The sequence below is a fragment of the Echinops telfairi genome, unplaced genomic scaffold (assembly GCF_000313985.2).
Source record: "Echinops telfairi isolate 266 unplaced genomic scaffold, ASM31398v2 ScPeMD7_7400;HRSCAF=8409, whole genome shotgun sequence".
Classification (NCBI taxonomy): Eukaryota; Metazoa; Chordata; class Mammalia; order Afrosoricida; family Tenrecidae; genus Echinops; species Echinops telfairi.
In genome coordinates this window covers 22,845,873-22,864,748 of record NW_022111300.1, presented here as the reverse complement: position 1 = coordinate 22,864,748, position 18,876 = coordinate 22,845,873, and the positions used below count along the sequence as shown (strand labels likewise).

At 49.7% G+C, this 18,876-nt stretch overlaps 2 protein-coding genes across 2 annotated transcripts in view; both read right to left on the bottom strand.

Annotated features, from left to right (window-relative positions):
- The window catches only part of FHOD3 (formin homology 2 domain containing 3), a 521,276-nt gene that overhangs the window by 391,988 nt on the left and 110,412 nt on the right, over positions 1-18,876 (bottom strand).
- LOC105978644 (60S ribosomal protein L34-like) lies at positions 10,446-10,828 on the bottom strand. The gene has a single exon (XM_045296107.1). The coding sequence runs from the start codon at positions 10,826-10,828 to the stop codon at positions 10,475-10,477; it is 354 nt and encodes a 117-aa protein (XP_045152042.1). The 3' UTR covers positions 10,446-10,474.

The following is an 18,876-nucleotide window of genomic DNA, read 5'->3' as shown; positions in this document are numbered from 1 at the left end:
GAGGATCAGCTGGTGGCTTCAAACTGCTGGCCTTGCAGTTAGCAGCCCAATGCAAAATCCACTGCCCCACCCCACCTCCCAGGGCTCCTATTAGCCTTGAGGGAGGAACATTCAGGTGATAAGAGCTATAAAGAACCATAAAACCAATCCCACTGGCCCCCAACTCCTAGTGCCCCCATGAGACAAAGTAGAGCCAGTCCTCAGAGCTTCAGAGACCGCACATCTTTATGGGAGCAGTCCACCTCCTCTTCCCCCGTGGGGCACCTGGAGGGTTTGAAATCGATGGCCTTGCAGTTCACAGCCCCACATGGAACCCATTACACCTCCCCAGGGTCCCTGATCAAGAAACACAAAGATTGTAAAATGATTGTAAAAGTCAGGATAAATGTTACTTTCCAAGAGAAGCAAGCATACCACCACCCCCAGCCTTGTTTGCAGATGCAATCACGGAGCCCTTCCCCACAGGCAGGTCCCTCACCCCCACCCCTTCGAGTCATGGAAAGAAACAGGACTACACAGCCTGCTCTACTCCATCCATCCCACCTCTCACCCCTTCCCATCCAATTCATCCTATAGCCCATTTCCCAGAGTGTGGGGGTTCGCTGCTCTGGGTCAGTCCCCACGTCATGGTGACTAGATGGAGTGTTACGGCCCAGCCCTTCATCATCCCCATGATGTGAATGCTGTCCTCCACTGGGTTCTCTGTAGCTGATGTTTGCAATAGATACTCAAGCCTGTCTTCATGGTTCATCGGAGTCGGGAGGCTCAGCGGCAACCAGCTGAGCATGGCAGCACCCAAGCCCCAGTGACAGGCAGATGGGGGCAGGAGGTATGCTGGTCAACCCTTGAATCTGGCTCTCCTGCCTGAGAGGAGAGGGGTCTAGCTTTGAATGACCACTGGGCCCCCATGTCTATAATACCCTTCCTTAAGACTCCCCTGATCAATATCTGCTTTTGATAATCCCCTTATTTTTTATGAAATACTGTAAAAATCCCATTACTTGATTGTAAAGATAGCCCGTCTAAAGACTTTAGTAATGATAAGCTTCATGCGCAGCCCAACCCTCGCCCTGATGAGATCTCCTCGGAGCCCAATAATGGATCTGACAGTGGACCCAGGAGAGGACAGCATTCTCTCCAGCTGACGGGTCAGAAAACCCAAGTCTTTTGTGCTCAGCCTGCTCTCTCTCACCACTGCCTCCACCACTCCTAGTCCCTCCCTCCCTCCCTCCATCCGATCCCCATCCCCATCCACCACCACCCCACCCCCCAAGGACACACACCAATCAACATTCGGCATCTTGCGATGTGCCTGTTCATGCCCTCTGTGTCTTTTACAACTGCATCCTAGGTTGCCAACTCCTTACAAATCCTTCTAGGATGTAATCAAGGCCCTCCCCTCCCAAGTCCCTCCCTAATACTATTTACCTGGAGAGCCTAGACCTGGGGGGCCAGCAGATTAGCTGCCTGCCATCACAGGACCCTGCTAGGACCTGAGTTTTTCAGAAGGGTGGGACCAAACCATCACCTGGCGGTAGGTCTGGTTCTGGTTAGTGCAACGTAAGGGGAAGCCTTTGCCTCTGATCTCAGTGAAAACAGCTGATTCTTTACGCTGGGTTAGGTGGGGCCTCAGGAGAGCAAGAGGAAGAACCCTAATGTGACAGACTGAGACAACAAAGGGTGCAAACACAGTGATGGTTGTGAAGATGGCAAGGAACCGGGCACAGGCTTCCATTCTGCCACATACAGGGCCGCAGTGAGCCGGAGACAACTTGATAGCGCCTAAGACAACACCTGGGATCAAGGAGGCCGCAGCAGCGTTAAAGATTCGACAGGAACCTTGGTAGACAGTGAGTGTATGTTACTGGCGGAAGGAGAACTCAGAACAGAACAGGAGGGTGGCCCTGCACAAGTCAGAGAATGACCGCGATGCCTGTGGAAGGGCACCTGTGGAAATGGTGGCGACTGGCAGGTGCTTGCTGTGCTTCTTCCCAACAGCCAAATAAGAATAAGAAGGGATGGAAACATCACATCAGCTGGGACATGCAGGTCCATCACATGTGCGTCTGGCCTATCGTGTAATTACTTCCCTCTAAACTTAAAGCACTGAGACCTCTGGCTGCAGATGTCCCAGAAGCCTGTGCCTGGCACGGCAGACACTCCGGAACGACCACATCACAGACTGCCGGGCCTTGGCTGCAGCTCTGCCGCCTACTAATTTTAATCGCTCTTTCTCAAAGGTCACGAATATTTTCGGACCTCTTAGCGCAAGCAGATTGCGGGCAGACTTGATGTATGTCACTTCCAGTTGGCAAAGTCTTTCATTCCCCGGCGCCCCAGGCCAAGCTGCAGGGTTTTCATCCACATCACTTTCCAAGGGCCTCTTTTTCTTTTTTTCGGTCTGGTTTTCCTAATTGGCAAATGATATGTAAGTACTAGAAGGCTGTGTGTCAGCAATTATATTTATACTGAAAGCTTGAAAGCTTAATCTCCAAAGGGAAACAGCAATTCATTAAAACTGCCCTCCCCCGTCTGCCATTACGCTGGCCAAAGGGAAATGAATTGGCTCCGTGCTGAGGGACGCATTAGCTGCCTGAGCGTGAAATGTGGACCAGGCCAGACGAAGGGGACACTGGAGATGCATGTGGACCAGGCCAGACGAAGGGGACACTGGAGATGCATCTCGCTTCTTGTCGTTAAAGCTTGTCCTCCACTCTGTGCGGCTGCCTCATCCCTAGGGAAGGCCAGAGTCCGTCCAGCTGGAGGATGGGGTCGGTGAGCAGTGAGCAATCCTGCCTCTGTCCACTGCTCAGAGGCTGGTTTACAGAACTGCCTGGGGCTTGGCTGCTCTACCTACCAGCGTGGCAGGGAACCCTGAGAGGGCTTAGGGAAGAAAAGGCAGGGGACCCCATGGTTCGATGTTTTACCTTGGCTCTCCACGCTGACCCATGAAGACCCAGCACATGCTAGGCAACATGCTGAGGAGCCTGGGACTTAACAACCCCATGCAGAGTGTATGCCAGGCTTTCTCCTAAGCCCCTGACATGAATTAACCCGATTAACCTCTCCACGTTCCTTTGATTGTTGCATTTAACAGGTGAGGAAAACAGGCCAGAAAGAAAAGGTACAGAATTTGCTCACGGCAGAGGTGGAGCCAGGTGGTGAACCAAACTGATGCTCCACGCCCACCCCCAGCACCAGCAGCATGGCCTGGTGAGCGCACCACACACCAGGAGCTATAACAGACCCCTGACATGCTCCATCTAATCTGTGGGGATAAAGAAGCCATGCATCTATTTCCCTCTCAGACGGTGGGATACGCACTTACATAGAGCCCAGAGCTTGAGTAGGAGTCGGTGAACAGAGAGGAGGGTAGACCCAGAAGACGTGGAACCACGTGACCTGCCTGGATACTCCCAGCAGTCCTCCAGCAGAGTGAAGGTGGAAGGCAGCAAGTGTGTCGTCATCCCATCCACTCCTCCAAGCCAGACTACGCGATGGGTGCCAGGTCCAACCCCCTCCACCAAGAAGACCTCTGAGAACCGGGTAGTTAAGTGACCTGCCAAGTCACACACAGCCACACAGTTACGAAGTGGCAGAGCCAGAGCTCAACCTGGACATGATGGGCTGCAGAGCACAGGTTCTGAGGACATCTTCAGATTTAAGATACACCACCCTGAGGGCACACGGTTTGGGCTGTGACCTTGAATTTGCCAGTGCTCCAATTCCCTCAATTTGCCATTATCCGCAACATCCCCTAGAGCAGCGGTTCTCAACCTGTAGGTCTAGACCCCTTTGGGGGTTGAACAACCCTTTCACAGGGGTCACCCAATTTACAACAGTTGCAAAAGGCCAGTTATGAAGTAGCAACAAAAATAATGTTATGGTTGGGGGTCCCACCACATGAGGAACTGCATGAAAGGGCCGCTGCATTAGGAAGGTTGAGAACCACTGTTCTATAAGACCACCCCACTGTTGTGAAGAGGCTTGCCTGAGCAAGGCCTACATCGACCTGGCTAAGGGATCCCCATTCGAAATGACAAGATACCAACCAGGTACCCTCAAGTCCCTGCCCAGGTGCAGGGACCCGAATGCTTGCCAGAAAGAGAGCCAAACCTGAGCAACACATCCTTCCTACAGGTTTCATAACCCCTGTCCCTCCATGGTCTCTCCCTCCCCAAAACCTATTCTGTGGGAAGGATCTGACCTCACCAAGCCTTTGGTCGATGCAGATGACAGGGAAGCAAGCTTCTCCCAGCAGGGCTGACATCATCGTGTGACCCAGGTGCGCCCAGTGGGAGAAGCTCCGACAGAAAGCTTGACTGAAATCCGAGTTCTGGGGATTTTCACCTCCAGCCCCTCATCCCCCACTCTCTGTGGTCTGTGGCTGCTGGGTGCCATCGACTTGGTTCCAACTTATACAACGGAGCACAATACTGCTCGGCCCTGCGCCATCCTCGCAATGGTTATGTTTGAGCCCACTGTTGCAGCCACTGGGTGGGTCCACCTTGTCAAGGGTCTTCCTCTTTTTTGCTGCCCCTCCATTTTATCAAGCATGCTCCCCCTTTCTAGGGTTTGGTCTCTCCTGAGGCCATGCTCAAAGTACGTGAGACAAAATCTCGCCATCCTTGCTTCTGAGGAAGCGTTCTGGCTTCCTTCTCCCAGGCTGAGGAGTTTGCTCTTTTGGCAGTTCCTGGTACCTGCAATAGTCTTCACCAGCGTCAACATTCAAGCCCTTAGTTTCCGGCCAGTATTCCCTGACTGCCACTGATGGGAAAGAGGAAAGAACGCTCAGGCAGTCCCAGATAGGTGAACCCTTGACCCTCCCAAGTCGGCTTTATTTATGAATTGTACATCATTGATCCGCTGGTCCCACCTTTTCATCCAGTCCTCCTATAAATTCCTAGTGCATGGTTACTGCCTGTCCCAGAGTTTACTGGTGCAATAACGTCCTACTTCCCTCTCAGAAAGCTCCAAGATCCAGGGAATCACACCAGTTGTGGCAAGCTTACGTCCTATGTTGGATCAGTCACTCCGGTAAGGAGTTTCGTTTGTCTATTTCTTAACATTTTATTGTGAGTTAGATGGAGGCTTACATTTCAGATAATCAATTTGTATTTGAAAACTTAAATTACTTGGGCAATGAATGTACAAATGCGCTTTACACAATTGATGTGTGTATGGATTGTGATAAGAGTTGTATGAGCCCCTAATAAAATGATTTAAAAAAACACTTAAATTACTTGTCAAACCTCTCAATAGCTTTCCCTGTCCACCACGCCCACCACCACCACCCCTTTGATGTCTCTTATTCCTCAGGTAGAAATATTTTGCCCTTCGCCCACGTTCACACCTGGCTGCAAACAGTCTCATCTCAAAACCATCTCTTGCTCAAACCTTGATGTACCAAACCACACAAGTCAGACAGTGATGACCTCTGGTGTGCTTTTGCTACTTCCTTCTAGAAAGTCTTTACCAAAAGTATCAAGCTACAGACTATGGCCCAGAGGATCAAAACAGGCACAGCTCAGCAGAAGACCATTCCCCGGGCATAAAACCCCATCTCTTCTTATCAACGACCAAGCAGCAGATGGCGTCTGAGTGGCAGCCCCTGCTACAACACCGATGGGCCCTGCAAATGCCATGCAGTGAAGCCAGTCAGTCACAAAAGCACAGAGACTGACTGTATGACCTCACGTATAGAAAGTGCTTAGAGCAGCAAGTGTATCAAGACCAACATTCATGAGTGGTCACCAGCAGTGAGGGGGGCGAGGGGACCCCAAGTTTCAGTTATGGGTGACTTCAAAGATGTGGAAATGGGCAGCACAGCACGGTGCACATAGTCACTCTCACTGAATGATCGCTGTACAAACTTCAGAACCTGGAGAATCCTTGACAGTCTGAAGGCCAAGGTAACTCAGTCCGTCCCATCCGCACAAATATAGGACGGGATCACTTGAGTACAAAAGCAAATGTGAGGAAACCAGAAATTATTCATGTTATGGGATGGGGTGGCCGTCTGGAAGGGCACTCAAATCTGGGGAAGGAGCAGCGATCACGGTGGCACAGGACGGAAAACGGAGTCTGTGCCATGGAATTGGACGTGTGGAGGCTGAGCTGGCAGAGGCTTTCATGTTTATATTGTCACCACGCAAATGATTTTTAAAGTTGAAATATCCAGTTTGATTAGCAATCACTGCAAAGATACTTACCAGGAGGGAGAAAAAGGGGGGCGGAAGAGCAGAGGCTGGCATCCAGGTAGACAACCCGGCACAGGCACATCTCATTTAGACTCATTCCCTACCTCTAACCCAGAGGACTCCGGCCCTCGAAGGAACAAAGCTCTGGACACGTCCAGTTTGAATTTAGCTCGGGACAGCCACACGGTGCCAAGTGGAATAAGAGCCGAGGGAAGCGGGGCGGGAGCAGCTGCCTGCCATCTCTGCTCCAGACTCGTCACCCCTTTCATCTGTGGAGGCAGCTCCTCAGGCTCAGCTGATGGCAAGTCCGCTCCATACATTCAGGAGCGCAGCGTGAGACAGAATGCCCACAGCCCCAACTCGTCAGCCTAGCTTACAAGAGCCTCCAGGGGGGAGCCGGAGCAGTCCGTGGATGACCCTGTGGTGTGCCCTTCCTGGGTGCACAGCCACATGGGGAGAAGGTGTGACAGACAGAATGATGAGGGTCAGAGCATCAGCCTGACCACTGATGCAGCTCCATGAAAGAACTCCTCCCATCTGCAGCCAGATGAGTTTCCATCAGCCCGGGGACGACTGCTGGCCCCGCCACAGGGCAGGCTGCTCACCACAGCTAAGCTGACCCAACTCATTGCCACCGAGTCGATTCTTATTCTTGGAGACCCTAAATGACAGGGTAGAACTGCCCTCTTGGGTTTCCAAGGCTGTTACAGGAGCAGAAAGCCTCGTCTTTCTCTCAAGAGTGGCTGGTGGTTTCAAACTACCCACCGACCGTTACCTCTTACTTCAGTGATTGCACGATGCATCTCTGTCTTGTATCTCAGTTCTAAAAACACTGGGGACATCAGGTGGACTAGAGCCCCAGCCCTTCCTTATGAATGCACGATGTAGGGAGGACATGGCATTGGGAAGAAGCTTGTGGGGGAGAGAACAGGACTGGGAAGACGACACGCAGTGTGGACAGACATCCAGTGGACTCCGCACACTCTGCTTGGGGGAGAGTTCGAGGTGTCCCGGAAGGGAGGGCAGAATCTGAAGCTCCTAGTTCATCATGGGAGTGGATGGACTCACCCCCAAGCTTACTGGAGCTCCGCCCATGCCTGCTTGTTTCTCTGAGACCACACAGCAGATGCCTTAAATGCCACCAGGTCAGTCGGTTGACGTTGAAGTCAACTCCAACCCTCAGTGACCTGTGTGTCAGAGAAGAGCTGTGCTTTCAGTTCTTCAGGGTTTTCAACAACTCCTCGTTCCTGAGCAAACCACCAGGCCTTTCTGCCTTCTCAGGGCCCCTCTGCCCAAGCTCAAACCTCCAACTGCCTGCAGCACAAGAGGCCTGCTAGGAATGTTAACAAATTATGTTAAGTCAGTTGGGATTCTGGAAAGTTCTCATCTTCCCCACCCAACAATCCACTGCTGCCTAGTCAATTTGAACTCATGGCAACCCCATGGGGGATTTCAGAGGCTGTCTGTCTTCACAGGAGCGTATAGTCTGCACTGCCCCCCAGAGCAGTGGACGTGGTGGGCTGGGTGGTCTAGAGAAGCAAAACCAGGGCCACTCATCTCTGGATACTAAAGAACCTGATAGCAAGAAGTCACTTTGTATCAAGGTGTCCCAATCTAGACCAGCTCAAGCCCCTGGACCTGATGGCAGCTGTGGCCCTCTTCAGCCTTGTAACTGATGGCCCAGAAAGGTGCCCTCTTTAGAACTATAGCCAATGACCCAGAAAGGCGACGCGGGAAGTTGGGAGATCACAGACAGGTGGGTGCAGAGTCCTGTGGGACCAAGATCGGTGGAAACATGACAGGCCACTGACAGCTCTCAGGGCCAGAGACCCACCTAAGACCAGCCCTGGAGGCAGACACAGAGGCCCAGCAAGAAGGATGGCAAAGAGCTGGTGAGAGGAGGAGCTCTCGCTGTCTGCCTTAAAGAAACCCCCAAAGAGGCATCATCAGGCTGTGATCTGATTGATAGGTTGAACTCCGCCCCTGCACCTCACACAGGTTCAAGTTGACATAAAATCTAAAGGTCACGGATTTGCAGTTAGCAGTGCAACGCGAACCCAACAGCATCGCCAAACTAACGTAAGTGACGGTGATGTTGTCAAGTGCACCCACCTCCACAATCGGTTTAATTGTGGCCGTAACAGTAACAAAGCTCCTGTGAATGAACTCCTGCGGGGCCCTTGGTGCCAGGAGCTTGGCCTAAGACACTCTCACAGCTCACAATCCCTTCGTCGACTCAAACCAGGGGTCCTCAAACTTTTCAAACAGGGGCCAGTTCACTGTCCTTCAGACCCGTTAGAGGGCCAGACTATAGTTTAAAAAAAAACTATGAACAAATTCCTATGCACACTGCACATATCTTATTTTGAAGTAAAAAACAAAATGCAGCAAAAACACCCAGCGGGCCGAATAAATGTCCTTGGCAGGCCACATGTGGTCCGTGGGCTGTAGTTTGAGGACCCCTGACTTAAATGGAAAACCATTTTAGGACAAGCCAGTGCTGTGCCCCAGGTCCCCGTCTGATAAGTGCTGGCTTTGGGTTAGAACCCTCCCCCATTGCCTCTCCGCCATCTACCACCTCCCCTCCAGTCAGAATTCCTGAAGACTCGCCAGCACCTCCTCTAGAGCCTGTGCCCCAAGACCTGGGCAGGACGGGCCCTGCTGGGCATGTCAAAAACACATTACACCTACAACTATGTGAACCATTTCTTGATATAAATGTCTTTCTATGTACATGTTTTTAAAGAGCATTTTCAATATTTAACATTGGATTTTATGCAGAACCTCATGTGAGGTGACATCAAAAGTCCTCTCCAAAAGCCTAGGTCAGCGATGGCTTCCCTGTCTAATAGTGCAGTACCGGACCCAGAACCCAGGACCCGAAGCTTCTGAGCCAGACCCGGCAGCGCAGAGCTGAGGGGATGCCTGACAAAGGCCAGGCCACAAGTCAGTTCCAAGAATTGTGCCCATACCCTTCAAGGGGACCCCAAGGCCAAGGTGCCTCCTAGGAATCACCATGATTCTGGTGCCAGTGGTGGGTGGACATGGGCAGGCTTGCCCTTAGGAAGCTGGGCATGAGCTGAAGTTTCAGCCACTCCGTGTGGCCTTCTCAATGGACACACGTCTCTAGATGGGCTCTCTGCAGGATTCCACTGTCCGCCATCAGAGAAATTCTACACAGGCCGCATGACTCACGCTGACCTTGGCAATTCCTCGCTAGGGCAGCTTTGTGAAGCTCATAAGTCCTTAATGGGCTGGTAATTGTTTTGATAGCTTTCTGATAATGTGTGAAGGGCTCTGTGGAGCTTTCTATTGCTTCCTGGTGGCCCGTGAGGCCTTGGAATCAAGGCCTGGTCAAGAGAAGAGGAGCCTGATCCACCTTCACCAGCCCCAGGGCCCATGCCCAATGCCCGGACTATGCTGAGCCACCAGTGCACTCGAGGGCAGCCACCGGGGCACGGAGACAGTTGTTGAAAGTGCTCGGGCCAAACAAATCATAAAGGAAATCCTCCATGCACTGAGTTAGCTGACAGAATTATCAGCACTTGTATGGTGAAGGGTTACCTTGGTTCTGTATTTGTTTTAAGCAAAACACACGCAGAGATTGCTCTTTAGGTGTGGTTTCAACAGCTAATCTATGTGAGTATTTTGTAAAAGAATATTTTGATTCGTTTTAGGAGTACTTTGGGTATGTATTTGTTTTTCTTTTAGTTTCTCATGTCTTTATCATTTACTTGTTTTTATGGTTCTTGAGAATACACAAGCAACAATTGAGAATATGCAAGCAAAAGCATTAGTGCATATGTCTGCATTCAGTTTCCACCCTACTCGTTTGAGTTTTTCTTCCTCCACTAGCATAAATCCACTGCCCCTTAAAATTCCTTCTGAACTTTCAAGCGGCTACTGTCCGTTTGGGCCCCTGCGGGCAGATCTTAAAAGAGCATGATGCTCAAGACATTCTTTAGTGGTGAAGCTAAACCATAGGTTCCCAAACTTATTTGGCCTACTTCCCCCTTTTTTAGGAAAAAAAAATTACTCAGCACGCCTCTGGCAATTAAAAGCTCGTGTACTGGAGTCCATAATCCAGGATAGAGTATAAATATCTGCTTTTGCAGGTCCCCTAAATCATTTCCCTGTCCCTCAGGGTGCAGTGTAGCCCGCTCTGAGAAACACTGAACTTAACTACTGTTCAGTTGTTTTTTTGTTGTTGTTTTGGTTTTTTTTTTAAGAGAACAAATCATTTGATTTATTATTCAAACAAGCTCCATTTGTATTTATTTAGCTTTCTGACTCTGTGCTTGTGCCTTCAACACTTTCACAACGATTTTCTGCTCCTCAATAAGGAAAGCACGCTTGATCCTGTCTCGGACACATTTAGCGCACATGGACCCACCATAAGCCCTGCTGACGTGTTTTTTGGTTTTGGACAACCTCATGAGAACTTTGGGTCTCACAGCACGGACCCCTCGAAGTCGGCCTGGGCACACACCGCATGCAGATTTTGGCGCTTTCCCAATCTTTTTTGTATATAAGTAAACAATTCTGTTACCAGGGGTTCGGGACAGCCTAGTTTTGTTAGAGGCTGTATTGTAGGACAGCCTATGCCGGTAGGTCAGACGCTGAACCATTTCGAATGCCTGCACATAGCGTCTCTGGAAGAGGAAGAAGCCTATTGTTCAGTTTTAAGATGACTTCGGGAGATACATTCGGTATAAGATTTACATATTATCTTACAGGAATAGCGTAAGGGGTTCCGTGCCTCTAGAAATGCTGGATTCCATAAGAAATTTCCATTCTGTTCTGCATTTCCCCCCTTTTGATCAGGATCCTTCTATAGCCTTGTTGATCAAAACATTCAGTAATGGTACCGGGCAGCACCTAGTTTTTCTAGTCTCACGGCAAAGGAGACAGGTGTCTACAGGGCAATCCACCACATGCTCCGTTTTCTCCTCCAGTCCCTGACTCTCCTCCTTCTTCTGTTGTTCCAGGTGCGTGGGGAGCAGCCCTGTGCCTACGATGGTCACTTGAGAGCTTTAAGATCCAAAGCGCAATGCAAAGAATTAGGAGGTAGAAGAGGAGTACTACTAAACAAGTTATTAGACCACTTAACTGGGATAGCCCATAAAAGCATGACCCTTTAACAAATATTAAAAGAGAATCGGGTGTTTAGCTGTACCTCAGTAGTTTGTTTGGTTTTGATTGTTTTTAGGGCAAAAATGTTTCAACTTTAGATCGTTGTGGTAAAGTATAACTATCTGGTAAGGCTATTCCATCGATAGTCTTTGTATGGAAAACCCAGAAAACTGGGTGAGAGCATGCAAACAGAGTGTGGGAAACTCTAGCGTGGAGATTGGTCCGTTGTGCCATTCCACTGGGTACAAGTTGAGCCATTTCAGAAGCAGAAGCAGAAACTCTTGCCACCACCAAGGAGAAGGAGGCATGAGAGCAGAGGGCACTTGAAGAACAGCAGCTCAACTGGCAGTGCCCGCAGAGGCGGCAGCACTGAGATCATGAGATGAAGCAGGTTTCGCAGGCCGGGGAACAGGTAAAGCTGTGTGCTGTCAGGCAGGAGGGTTGCTTGCCAAGGAGGTCCCCTTTGGGCATTGATCGGCACTAAAGGGGCTTGGTTAGAAACCGAGGGTCTGATGACAGAGATCAAGGACCATAATGAAATGTGACCCTTGCATATAGCAGGCACCCAATAATGACAGTTGAATGGGCCTGAAGATGACACAGCTAGAGAGAGCCCCACACTTGAGACATCTCCAGGTGAAGGAGTCAAGATTAGTCCTTCTCCCTAGCCTCAGGAGCAGCCCTGGTGGCACAGGGCTTAAGTGCTTGGCTGTTAACTGACAGGTCGGTGGTTCTAGCCCTGCTTATATGGGTGGAAGACGTGGTATTCTGTTCCCATAAAGCCTTGGGGCACCTCGACTCTGCCCTATAGGAGAATGTCACCGTCTATAATAGCACTGACTCTGCTCTCTGACAAAAGGCCCAGACCTACATCGCTGCTCCGCTCCTCCCACCCATCTATCCAACCTCCATGAGTGACACTCACAGATGAGTCCCTGCCTCAGCCCCATGAGGGAGTCTGCTGAAGAGCAAGCCCCACAGCACTGGGTTTATTCTTCTCCCTGAGAAAATACTAAAGAAGTCCACTCTTAAGTAGATGACTTAAACCAAGAAATACTCATTGGGCCCAGCTGCTTTCCTCAGTCCACAATGATGTTGGGCCTCCTTCTCTGGGCCAGACACAACGCTATGCTGTACATGGACAGGCCACCAACAAACACTCTCCTGTCATTACCTAGCAGGGAAATCTCACCAGATCCATAATGGGTGGCCCTTTAGGACAGGACTTCCTCTGTGAGTTTCCAAGATTGTAACTCTTTACGGGAGTAGGCCCCATGTTTCTTCCTCAGAGCAGCTAGTGGTTTCAAACTGCCGACCTTGTGGACTTCAACCCAAGGTGTAACCACTACACCACCAGGACCCTTACGTTGGTCCTGCAAAGGTTTTACTAAATCCCTATGAGGTGATCTCTCTCCTTACCCACACATACTAGCAATATCCAGGTGCCAAGATTACATATCAATCGTGTCACCCATGTGCAATTAACAACAGCCTTCACTTTATTTCCCAGTGATGCTAACGAGATCATTAAATATTTTAAATAGTCTCCTTTACTAGTCTGTTGGTGTGACTCTAGTGGTTCTCACCCTTCCTAATGCCGTGACCCTTTCATACAGTTCGTCATGTTGTGGTGACCCCCCAACCATAAAATTATTTTTGTTGCTCATTCATTACTGCAATTTTGCTACTGTTATGAATCGGGTGATGCCTGTGAAAGGGTCGCTCGACCCACAAAGCGGTCATGACCATAGGTTGAGCACTAGCAGGATATGGACTTGAAACTCTTTAGCACTTGCATGAAATTCTCCAAACACCTTTATTCCCCTCTTTAAATTAACCCATGAAACGATTCTGTTTTGCTGAATTGCTAATGCTTTTCAAACATTTGCCCCAAGTTTAAAATATTTCCTATTAGTTATTGCCAATAGAAACTGGTAAAATATGCAGAGGACCCCCCAGCCCGTTTTCTCCAAGTCTCGATGAGACTCTGCGAAACACACTTAGGGGGTGAGGGGCAGGGGTGGGGGGTGGCTCTTAAAGAATCTGCCTTTCAGAAAGCAAGACTGCTGTGACCCAACCGTCCTTTTTTGCAGATTCCAAGTTCTCCGGATGGTACGCTGCAAAGGACCGACCGAGGTAAAGCACATCGTTCACCGCTGTGCATTTTGGGGCTGTTTCTTTATGGGGCAGCCTCGGGCAGAGCAAGCTGGCCGCTGGATTTTGCATCTCACCTGACAAGCGGGTCGGAGGGGAAAGCATGCGCAAAACTACTCACCTTCCGAGCAGAGCCGTTTCTTGACCAAGGGTTGGTGGTTTGCTGGCTCCAGCCCATGTGATGTTCCGCTGGAAGCCACTTTGGGATCTAACTCCCAGCCGGTGATTTAAACTTGTCTGATCACACTGGCTACTGGTGTCTCTACATATGTCCCTATACATTCGTGCATGCATAGACACACCTATACCGACATATGTGTACATATATCTGTATCTACACATAGTCACATGAACATATATACATACCGAGAGGGGCTTCAAAAGGTTTGTGAAAAAAACCCATAATCTTGTAATTCCATGTTCCCATGATCCTCTTGGAAGTCCTCCCATCTACATACATGTACATATACTTACAGGCATACTTCACTTTCTCTCTGTGTGTGTTCCTGTGCTTCATAGATGCTGTGTGTTCTCACACCACGAAGGTCTGCGGCACGCTGGCATGGAGCCGATGCAGCAGCACCATGTGCCCAGTGGCCTACCCTCACTTCATGCCTGTGTGTCACATGGTGGTATTCCTTCACAATGTTTCACACTTTCCTGAAATGATCTTGCACACTTACTAGACTGTATGCATTAGGAAACTCAACAAACCAGAAAAGAAAGTGTGTGCTTCACTTCCGGCGGCAATGGCTTGGAACCGCACCCTCAGTATCTCCTCGGGAGGCCTGTGTGGCACAAAGGGCTTCACTTAGTTCCGGGAAACTCCCTTCTCTTTCAATCCCATTTTCCACCAATTTTTGAAGGCCCCTTCACGTATAGAGATCATGTATGCATATATGTACATTCTGCCTCTACATAAAGACAGTGCTAGGTGGTGGCAAATGGCTAAGTACGGAATGACTACTCAAAAGGCTAGTTGTTCAAACCCACTCAAGACCCCTCAGGTGAGAAGCCTGGCAAAAGAAGGCATCCAAGAAAACCCTGCTCCGCACACAGAGTCACCGTGAGCGCCAAGAATCAATCAAGGACAACTACCAACACCAACAGCACAGGCGTCCCCACCGAGATGACTATAGTCTTCATCACCCATTTTTGGACACCTGTTACTAAATACCAGGACATAACCAACCACTAAGATAGTGCAAAGCTCACACGCTGGTAATGGCTCTCAGGCAACACACTTCAATAACCACCATCTCGAGAGGAACAGTAGCAAAGTCCTAGATCAGGAATAAGACGCAAACCACACCACTGCCCTGGCACGATTCCAGCGCACAGGGACCCCTGTGTCCGAGTGGACACAGAGCATCTCAGCGGCCAATGTTTCTGAACTAGCTCCCGGGGCTTTCTAGTATCAGGTCATAGCATGTGTGGGGAGGTTATGACCGAGTGGGATATTCTCCACTATCTGATGACTAGACTCTCGTGTAGTTGAACCAACCAAGCTGGTAGTGTTTTTATGAGTGAGTGTTGTGTTTTAAGTCTTCCCCAAACCCTTTCTCCTATTCCTGTTTTTGGGGGGCAGGAAAGGGGGGGGGGATCAAGGGAGGGACTCACTCATTGTCATGGAGTTGATGCCAACTCACAGAGATTCTATAGGACAGGGTTGACCTGCCCCTCTGAAATTTCCAAGACTGTAACTGTTTGGGGATTTTAAAATCATTTTATTGCGGGCTCATACAGCTTTTACCACAAGTCATACATCCATCCATTGTGTCAAGCACATTTGTACATTTGTTGCCACCATCATCTTCAAAACATTTTCTTTCTACTTGAGCCCTTGGTAGCAGGTCCTCTTTTTTTTCCCCTTTTTTTTCTTCCCACCCATCCTCCCTCCCTCATGAAACCCCTGATAATTATTTTTTTCATGTCTTACACTGACTGCTGTCTCACTTCACCCACTTGTCTGTTGTCCATCCCCATGGGAGGGGGTTATATGTAGATCATTGTGATCGGTTTCCCCTTTCTCCCCCCACCTTCCCCTTTCCCTAACTGTTAACAGGAGTAGAAAGCCCCACCTTTCTCCCCGAGGAGACTGGTGTTTTCCTACTGCTGACTCTGGGGCGCACAGCCCAGTGCTTCACCACTCGGCCCCCAGGACCCTGGGGGAAGGAAAGCACCCGTTTGAGGAGCACACGCCTGCGCAGTGGCTTCACCCACAGGGAGTGAAGAGATTTGGGCAAGGCTGACCCTCCAGCAGCCCAGACTCGAGGGCCTGCCAGGCACCTGGACAGTCTGGAGGTGTGCCACCTGGGAACTGTGACAGGTTAATAGGAAACAGATTATAAGAGTGGGGTTATCTGATTGACCCACAGAGCCCATATTTACCTGGAGCACAAAACTCCAGGCAAAACCAGGCCACAGACTTGATGGAGTGTAACCAGGAGGAGATTAGAAAGAAGGAAGGAAAATCTGGCACTGGAAGTCTCCTGGCACACGTGAAGGCCTGGAGATGTCAACCTCACATCCACCCCAGGCCCGGCCACAGCCAGCCACCCAGGGGTTCTGCAGGAAGACAGCGTCCTTTCCTGGATGGGAAGATGGGCTCCAGGGTGGACAACTGTGAGTCTCACTAAGGGAATGGAAATCGCAAGGGTGACTCACTGCATACACCATCCTACCAGGAGCGAAGGAACATGGCCAGGGAACTGAGAAGGACCATGGTGACATCCATCAGGCAGGCTGGAGCGCAGAGGCCAGGAAGACCAGGGTCAAGGCCTGGAGTCAGAGAAGCAGAGCAGCAGGGGTAGGGGGAGGGGGAGGTGCAAGAAGGGGAAGAATGGCTCTGGGGACAGGGGATGCAGTCATATGGGTGGGCATGTGGACTCCACCATTGAGGGGACACCAGGGGACCCACAGAGCCCCGAGGTGACAGGCACAGGGGCGAACAACGCCACTGCCCAGGTCTTGCATGTCTTGGCACCCACTGTGCTAACAGGGTCCTCACAGGGGTACTGTCAGGAAGAAACCAAAACACTAAGCCCACTGCCACCAAGTCGATGCCATCTCCGAGACTGTAACTCTCTGTCCCTCGGAGCAGCTGGTGGTTTTGAACTGCTGGCCTGGGTGGTCAGCAGCCCCAGGCATGACCATTATAACCACCAAGGCCCCCAGTCAGGCGCAGGAGAGCCAAAAGGGTGCTGGGCTCTTTCCTGAAGGAAGACTGTAGTTTTGCCAGACACCCCTAATTTCCAGTGAGTTGAGAGGCAGTAAAGGCCACTTTGGGCATCTCAGGGTGGCACAAACTGCTGGGCCGCTAACCAAAACATTCGTGGTTCGAGTCCGGCAGAGGCACCTCGGATGAAAAGAGGCTCATCAATTGACGTCCAGCTAACCATCAGCCTATGCTAACTCGGTGGAACACAGTTCTACCAGACACACATGGAGTCACCATGAAGCCAAATCGACTCCAGAGACAGCTGGGTTGATCTTGGGGTTGTCGAGGCCCACGCTGGCATCCCAATAGAGCATGGATGTGGGTGAGTGCCACCGCGGTGGAAGAGGCAAAACCAGGAGGGCTCGGCCTCACAAAAGCAGCACAAACTGAGCCAGGGCAGAAACAACCTCCAGAGAGAGCTCTCCACCCAGACAAGATGCAAAAGAGCCAAGGAGGGCCGTGGGGCATTCACAACAAGCTAAAGAAGACAGACCAGTGGGGTGGGTGGAAGGAACCGGGCTCTGGGGCTACAGCTCCACCTCCCAAATACAGAAGCCCAGACCTCCCTGCCCTATCTCTAGAAGGAGTTCAGAGACTGGACAGGTCGGTCCCTCACCCCCAAAGCCCCAAGCTGCCACCACACAGACACGCACGCCGCCTTGGTCACCACCCTGGACTCTGGCCCAGGACTCCTTCTCAGTGACGCGCACATGGCCTGAGGATCCTTCTTAACACTGCACCCTGGGGAACAGCCACCTCTGAACTGCAGGGCACAGGCAGCCCATCCTTTTAGTCAATTCTTGAACTAGACAGTGCCTCTTGAAGAAATCCATCACCATATGTTCATTTGCTTGTTTGTTTATTGTGGTAAATCTCACATCACAAAATATTTACCATTTCAACATTCTTCATGTGTATAATTCAATGAGATCAATATCGTTCCTCGTGGTGTTCAACCATCACCACTATCTGTTCCGGAGTTTCTCTATCACCCTGAGCACAGAAGCTCAGTGTCCCTAGACTGTGTGACCACCCCCTTCCTCCACCCACCCAGCTGCCCCTGACAACTACTACCATGGTTCCCCGAAAGTAAGACATCCCCCGAAAATAAGACCTACTTACAGTTTGGCCTCTCGCTGAAATAGAAGGCATCCCCCCAAAATAAGACCTCCGCGAACATAAGGCCTCCTCGATAACAAGGCCCCCCGAAGCTACCATAACTCTGGACTCTGGACTGGAGCGGTGACGCCACAGCACAGCTCACTGTTGGCCGCAGCACAGCTGGAGCAGACAGGAAGTGCGAGTAATGTACCATAGATTATGAATAAATGTACCATAGATTGTTGTACATGGAAATAATGGTAGTAACAAGAAATTCTTCATACTGTAGGATTGATTCACAGTTTGTCTGGTTATGCTGGTTTGTGATGACAACTACTACCGTACCGTATACAGGTAATACATTTCCTTTTTTGTTGTTCAACAATAAATGTGTACCGTATTCTTCTTCATGGAAAAATAAGATATCCCCTGAAAATAAGACAGCGCATCTTTGGGAGCAAAAATTAATATAAGACACTGTCTTATTTTTGGGGGAAACAGGGTATTACACCTGGACTCTGTACAACTGCCTATTTCAAAGATTTCATGTAAATGGAAACATATAATACTTATTCTCAACATTTGCCATTAATGACTGATCTTATTTCACTTGGTATAATGTCAGGACCATTTTAAATTCATCTCTTTGACTGTAATAATGGACACAAATATTGTTTAAACTTCCAAAAAATAATGAATATTCCCTAGTTTACTCTATGATGCAAAAATAACCCTGATAAGTGGACCAGACAAACATATCACAAAGAAAGAAAACTACAGGTTAGTATATCTTACTAATATGGATGTAGAAATACTCAAGAAAATACTAGAAAATAGAATCCAACAGTATATTAAGAGTCGTGTACTATGAGCAACTGGGATTTAGTTCAGGAATGGTTTAGCATTCAATCAAAGAACTACACTACAGACCCACATGAGCTTCACTATGGTTGGAGAAAGTATTTGATAAAACTCAGCAATCTTACAAAGGGCATTTTTAGAGGTCTAAATACAAGCGTGTACATATGTAAATAGATTTATATTCAACGACAGGGAAATAGGTCTATG